This window comes from Cottoperca gobio, chromosome 17, assembly GCF_900634415.1.
Source record: "Cottoperca gobio chromosome 17, fCotGob3.1, whole genome shotgun sequence".
NCBI lineage: Eukaryota > Metazoa > Chordata > Actinopteri > Perciformes > Bovichtidae > Cottoperca > Cottoperca gobio.
In genome coordinates, this window is record NC_041371.1 from 20,892,040 (window position 1) to 20,899,355 (window position 7,316).

General features: G+C 40.0%; 1 protein-coding gene and 1 long non-coding RNA gene across 2 annotated transcripts; one reads left to right on the forward strand and one right to left on the reverse strand.

The window, feature by feature from the left end:
• Nucleotides 1–12: 12 nt before the first annotated feature.
• Nucleotides 13–4,129, reverse strand: LOC115022340 (sentrin-specific protease 5-like). The gene is made up of 6 exons (XM_029453309.1): nt 4,086–4,129; nt 3,601–3,678; nt 3,363–3,500; nt 3,157–3,240; nt 2,974–3,024; nt 13–735 (listed from the first exon to the last, which is right to left on the reverse strand). Exons 1-6 carry the CDS (start codon nt 4,122–4,124, stop codon nt 619–621), a joined length of 507 nt encoding a protein of 168 aa, XP_029309169.1. The 5' UTR covers nt 4,125–4,129; the 3' UTR covers nt 13–618.
• Nucleotides 4,130–4,389: 260 nt separating this feature from the next.
• Nucleotides 4,390–7,316, forward strand: LOC115022673 (uncharacterized). Its single transcript, XR_003833944.1, has 4 exons — nt 4,390–4,504; nt 5,107–6,202; nt 6,315–6,419; nt 7,174–7,316. It is a non-coding gene; the product is annotated as an uncharacterized LOC115022673 (long non-coding RNA).

Sequence of the window (7,316 nt, forward strand, 5' to 3'; positions counted from 1 at the left end):
CGATTGCTATTCTGCATGCAGTGCATTCAGACTGTACAATGAAAACATTAAATATATTTGTGAAATGTTTGGAAACTGGTTTTATTTAAAATTTTATAAACATGTTCTATTATTCAAATAAACAAAAATTATAAATTAGACTGATTCCATTTTTTTTCTTTTAATAAAATACATAGCTTCTATTTAGTCATCTTGGCCTAAATGACACACTAGGAAGCAAACAAATCTCAACAAGAAACTAAATTACACTTATAAAGTGTACAGATACTCAATCAGAATCAGCAACACACTTTTATTAGATTAGATCCATTTCTACAGGAACAACATTAAGGCTCTGTTGGTGCACTGTAGATGTGTAACTTCATCAAGGTCTAACAGGAACATAAAGATCTTTTTCTTAAATAACATGCCTGATTAAATATTGATCACTTGAATGCAGTAATCACACAAAGATTATGATACTCCTACCGGGGTCAGCCATATGCACTCACAGTGCTGTAAGGCTGTAGTACAGATGGTAATGAGGCCCTCAACAAAGACAGGTGTGGACTGTTCATTTCCTACCCTAATCACAAGCACCACATATTATCAGCGATACACACAACTGAAAGGTGGAGGTCAACCCTGTTCATGGAGCTTACAGTCACAGAGCTCTTTGTAGATCCTCTTACGTATCTTTGGTATGTCTTTCTGTGAAAACTGCAGAGGTTTTTCCAGAGCAAGGCGTCCAGAATACTGTCAAGGAGATAGAAAATGGAGATATTGAATAATGAGTTTTAACAATCACAAACCATAATGATTGAAGCCATGTACTACAGTGCATCCGGAAAGTATTCATACCTTCACTTTATCCCCATTTTATTATGTTACAGCCTTATTCCAAAATGGATTAAATAAAAAAATGTTCTCAACATTCTACACACAATAAAACACATAATGACCAAGTGAAAAAAGGTTTTTAACATTAAAATATCACAAGTACACAAGTATTCACACCCTTTACTCAATACTTTGTTGAAGCACCTTTGGCAGCAATTACAGCCTCAAGTCTTCTTGATGCTACAAGCTTGGCACCTGTTTCAGGGAAGTTTCTCTCGTTCTTCTTTGCAGATCAGGTCGAATGGGGACCGCCGATGGACGGCCATTTTCAGGTCTCTCCAGAGATGTTGAGTCCGGCCTCTGGCTGAGCCGCTCAAGGACATTCACGGAGTTCTCCCGAAGACACTTTTATTTTGGCCGCGTGCTTCGGATGGTTGTCCTGTTGGAAGGTGAAACGTCGGCCCAGTCTGAGGTCCACGTCTGGAGCAGGTTCTCATTCAGGATCTCTCTGTACTTTTCTCCATTCAGCGTTCCGTCGATCCTGACTAGTCTCCCAGTCCCTGCCACTGAAAAAAACAACACAGCATGATGCTGCCACCACCGTGCTTCACCGTTGGGATGGTAATGCACAGGTGATGAGCAGTGCATGGTTTCCTCCAGACGTGACGTTTAGAATTGAGGCCAAACAGTTCAATCTTAGTTTGATCAGACCAGAGCATCTTGTTTCTCACAGTCCTCCAAGCAGCTTTCATGTGTTTTGCACTGAGCAGTGTCTTCCGTCTGGCCACTCGGCCATACAGCCCAGATCCATGGAGCGCTGTAGTGATGGTTGTCCTTCTGGAAGGTTCTCCCATCTCCACAGAGGATCTCGGGACCATCGGGTCCTTGGTCACCTCTCTTACCGAGGCCCTTCTCCCCGATTGCTCAGTTTGGACGGGAAGCCAGTTCTAGGAAGAGTCTTAGTTGTTCGGTGTTCTTGGGAACCTTTAATGCAGCAGAAATGGTTTTGTAGCCGTCCCCAGCTCTGTGCCTCGACACAATCCTGTCTCTGAGCTCCACAGGCTTCCTTTCACCTCCTGGTTTGTTTTTTGCTCACATTGTGTGTACATTGTGAACTGTGGAGCTTACATAGAAAGGTGTGTGTCTTTACAAATCATGTCCAATCAATTTAATGTACCACAGGTGGCCTCCAAACAAGGTGTAGGAACATCTCAACCATGATCAATAGAGATCGGATGCTCCTGAGCTTCATTTCAAATGTCACTGCAAAGGGTGTGACTTTTTAATACTTTTGCAAAAATTCTAAAAAACCTTTTTCCCGTTGTCATTATGAGTTATTGTGTGTAGAATGTTGAGAGAAAACAATGAATTTAATCCATTTTGCAATAAGGCTGTAACATAACAACATGTAGAAAAAGTGAAGGGGTCTGAATACTTTCCGGATGCACTGTATGTTAAGTGGATAGTTTGGAGTTGTACAAGGTTTTTTACGTACAATAGATGACGGTCGGCACACCTTCAGTTGGGAGAAACAGACATGGAGTACAAGCAGGAAGCTGAGCAATGTCCTGCTGGACGGGGGCAGCAGCTAAATTAATTTTAGACACCTAAAAGAAAGGCCCACCTACACAAATCTACATCAGTTTAAGTGTTCACTATATTTATTTATTTTTATACATTTTGTTATTGTGAGACTATGGTGAATCCGAACTAACCCTTTAAAACACCAAAGTCACACAATAACACAAACATGCTAACCGATCGAGGCAGCGATAGACCAGCCACTAAATTTACCGTTTTTGTTGGTCTGGAGGCTTGGAAGAGCGTATAGATGGATAAAACGGCTTCAGTTCCCCGACGGAAACATGGACTTTAGCTGTCCGTCTTCAAGTTAAAGCAGTGAGCGTATTCTAAATATAGTGAACATTTAAACTGATTTACATTTTTTTGTTAAGTCTTTCTTTTAGGTGTCTAAAATAAGTTTAGCTGTAGGACATCGCTCAGCTTCTGTGCTGTAGCTCCTCTCTGTGTCTCCAAACTGGGGGTGTGCAGAGCATCATCTACTGTACGTAATACACTGACTCTGGATAAAAAGCTCACACTACCCCACTTCAAAACATCCAAACCCTTTAAGCCTGAAAAGCATGCTGGTACCTCCAAGACAAAAACTCCACAGTCATTTTCATTGGTCTGTTGTGGGATTATCTGTGAAGGACAGCAGGGGGAGACAAGACATCACATCGTCACATTTTGTAGTTCATCATTACTTTGATATTGATATTTAAATTATTTTGTTATTATCATTATCATTGATTTTACATCAACAAAAGAAGATACCTCATCGTACGACACCACCCAACCACTTTCAAAATATGTTTGCTTCTTCTCTTTTGCTTCCACCATCAAGTATTTCAGGATGTTCTATCATAAGCAAAAAAATAAATAAAAAACAGTTTAACAACGTCAAGCCGATAAGAACTTACTGCAGGAACGCGATTCAAATCTTTAAATAGATTGTAGATTGAGTGACAAAAAGAAATTACCCTTGCAACCTTCTGGAGTGCGTTCCCTTGAGAGTCGTAAAGGCAGATTTTTTTTTTGATAATGTCAGCTGTCACCAGACACCAGTGGACCTCCAGGTGGATGGGCACCAAAAGCAAACTCTTAGAAAACAAATCCACCTGTGCAAGAAAGACTAAAAAGGTTAAAGCTACTCACTCGGATTTCTCTTCATTTTGTCTCATAATAATTTCATCATGCAGACTTCAAAGTTTTCCTAACCTGCTTAGTCCATCTTTTAACACCATCATATCCTTTAGTCATGAGCTGCCGGTGGAAGAAGCTGTTGAGAAAATGGACCTAAGAGTTGGAACAAAAGGAGACAGAGAATTACAACACTACAAGCATTTGTGGAAGTTAATGTGTTTATACTAGTCAGAGTATGACACTCCGCTTTAAAATCAAATTGATATTATGTTAATGTTTTTCAAGAACTGTATAGAGAAAGAAATACGACAATTCTGCAAGGCTACCGATTTCTGCCGGTTTCCAGTGTTTATACTAAGCTAAGCTAACTGGCCGCTGACTGTAGCTTCGTATTTAGCAAACATACAGTACATGAGTCGTATCAATGCTCTCATCTAACTTTCTGCAAGAATTCATATTTCCCAGATTGTCAATAAAAGTGTCAAAATGTCACCCAGCTGGTGTTGCAATTATATTTAGAAAAGAAAAAAACATGCCATCTACGTAGAATTTAGGATTACCTTGTGATGGGCAAATTCCATAATCAATTCTCCGTACATGTTCATGACCTTACGCAGAGACAAAACATATCGGTTACATTCAGCATAAACGTTCAGGCTTTCCTTCATCACGGAAATCTTTCCATTTAAAAATCGGCATGAAAAACTGAAAGTCTTTGTCAAAGCCTGGAGGAAATCAATATTATTATGTCACATGTGTGGCTCTCACATAGCTGAGTCTCTAACATCTCATGCACAGCTTTGACAACCTTTGAAAATGCATTGATCTTCAGACTCCTCCCGGCCTCTGGATTCTACTAAAACATGTGAAAAAAAGAAGTTATTATAGCACACGTGACTGTTTTTTGTAGCTGCAAACGAAGCTTCTAAGTTAACCTAGTGTATTGGTGGTAGAATTATTCATATTCCACTGGCTACAGGTACCTGGAAAGTTATTTTAATACTAGGGGTGTAAGAAAATATTGATACACTTAAGTAATACAACTGTATGTTTTGTGACACTGTATAGATTCGCAAAAATCCATAGCTTAATAGTTTAATTATAGTTTATAGGCCAATGTGTAACACTGTATGTTTACATTTTTTATTTACTTTATTGTTTACCTAAAGAATCCCGCCTTTTAAATTGAATCTTTTTTTATTTTAATGATATAGGCAAATGTAAATTCCTTTGCTCAGATTACACTAAAAGTTTTACTATGAGTTTTACAGGGACTGTAACAAAAGCAAATGCAGTTTCCACTGTTCTGATTGCATAGAAAAGTAAACTTTCTTTTACTCAGATTTTATGTGTACGGTGAGGTGTTCTTTATACTTGCTTATAGTAACCCCGGTATCATGATACAAATCATATCGCCAGATTCTTGCCGATACACAGTCCTATTAAGTACAGTAATCAAGTAATTGTACTTATTTACAGTTCACCACTGCCTATTTAAGTTCTGTATTGCCCATGACGTTCATGCATAAAATTAAAAACACAAGTAACATTCTATAATAACATATCTATTCTGTATTGCAGCAGATACTTGACTGGAGAAGCTGCCACAAGTGGAAGCAAATACAAGGATGGCTGAGTAAACTATGAAAATCCAGTCATGGTGTGGGTGAGCCTTCAGATGAAGCTGCATCCAACACAAGTACTCACCCTTCCACTTACAGTCCACTGGCTCAGCTGGTAGCAGAGCACCTGAAGTCTCAAGGGAACCTGAATCTAAATCTAAAACGGATATTAAGAGACGGTGGACCATGGCCTAGATAGTTACATATGAGCCTTTCCATCAGCTGACAGGATACCAAAAACTCCATGCTCTCATGTGACCCTCTATCTGTCAGACTAATCATCTCTCCCAGATGCACCGAACACAGAGCCACCGGAGCAAAGCAAAACACCTCAAGAGAAAAAAGGGATTTATGTCTTCAGTCAAGGGAGTTTCTCATCTCTCCAGGCGAGCCAAGAGACGCTTGTGTTGTAAATTACAGCTTTGGATGTGGAGGAAGCGGAGGGAGAAAAGCCGTTTTGGGTTATTCGGACCAAAGAAAAGAGCTCGCGGGACCACCTCCAGCCCCTTCCTCAGTGTAAAGACACAGCCGAAGGAACATAAAAGTAACGTTCCAAAGTACCACACACCAAAGCTAGAAAATACTGATACTGGAGGTTCAGAGGACGCGCTCGGAGGGCAGAATTGCCTGCTGACACTTATGTCAGTCTGTCAGTCTATCAGAAACGTTTATTCCTTCAAGTTCCTTGCAGAACCAGGTTACAAACACAAATGTTTCTAACATCAGTCAAACCACGCCAACAGCGGTGGTGCCGTCTCAGAAAACAGAAACTTTGGTACAACTCAGTGAAATTCTCGACCCTTTCAAACTTTGTCCCACTGTCAAAGCCCTTTTGAGTACAGACAGCGATGCATGTGGGTTAACTACACATTTTAAAGAAGCACAGACCATGGTACCGGCTCAAAGGCTGGAGGTTGACGGTCCATCAGGACAATTGACTTCTGTTGTTCCAGGTGAGGATCAGGCTACAAACAGACCCACTGACGAGAGCCTCAGCAGTAAAAAGACAGAGTGTACACAAACTGATGCCAGCTTTCTGACAAAGGACATCCACGGTATATCTTTAGTCACTTTTCTAATTTTTTCTTTATTTATTTGCATTATTTTTGGTTTACATTTCTGTTTTTCGCAGCTCATTGAGATGACGATGTTTCCATGTTTCTCTAGAATTTCTTGATGACTTCTACAGAATGTATGGAAGTTTCATCCATTACGAAAGAGAGACGTGTTGAGACATCTGCAGAGGAAGTTTAACACTGATTTCAGCGACAGGTAAATCTTTGTCAAGAATCTGAATCTGACTAATTTAGTTCTCTGCTTGCGTGATGAAAACCAGTAGTTGTATTAGTATTTTATAATATGTAACATTTTCCCATTAAATGTCTAGACAATATGTGTTGAGTTGTGTAATTACATTATCCAAAATGTTTCCAACTATTTCCAAAGCTAGAGTAATCCGTGATTTTAATCAAGGTAACGTGTGTGTTTCATTTGGTCGCCTGTAGTGGCGTTGTATCCCCTTTGAGCTTGCGTTGGTTGTCATGAATCGACTTTTTATCTAGTTTAAGGCCACATTTTATAATACACTTTTTAGATCTTGGTTGTTTTTAACTATAAAACGTTTTAGAGTTAGCCTTTAGCTCGTGGCCTCTCCGTCCTGTGTCCAGTGTTTAAAACAGCATGAAACTACTTTATTCAGAGTTTGTACCGGTTTTACTCACCGTGTCCGTTTGTTCTGGAGAGGAGGAGACCTCTGTGGATAATTCTGGCTCCCGGTAAAAACCTCCTGAACGATGAACAGTGAAGTAATTCTAACCGGGAGAAGCTGACTGCAATGACAACCCATGATCCCACGCTACTTAACAATTTTACCAAACTCCGTCTTTTGTTATAGTTTTGATTGAGAGCCCCCAAGTGAAATGACATATGTGTTGATGTGATGTGTATGATGTTTTGAGATGCAGACCAGGATCTGTAATGATTTTCATCCCTGGACAAATTGTATTGTGTTTTTCTACCTGTGCAGGAAAAATATCATCTCCTCAGAAGTGAGCAAATACCGAACTGCGATCGCTCAGAAGCCCGTTCCCTCATTTCCAGGTCGTCTACAAGAAGCACACACTGACACTGGATGACTTGTCTACACTGGCAGATCAGAACGGCTCAACG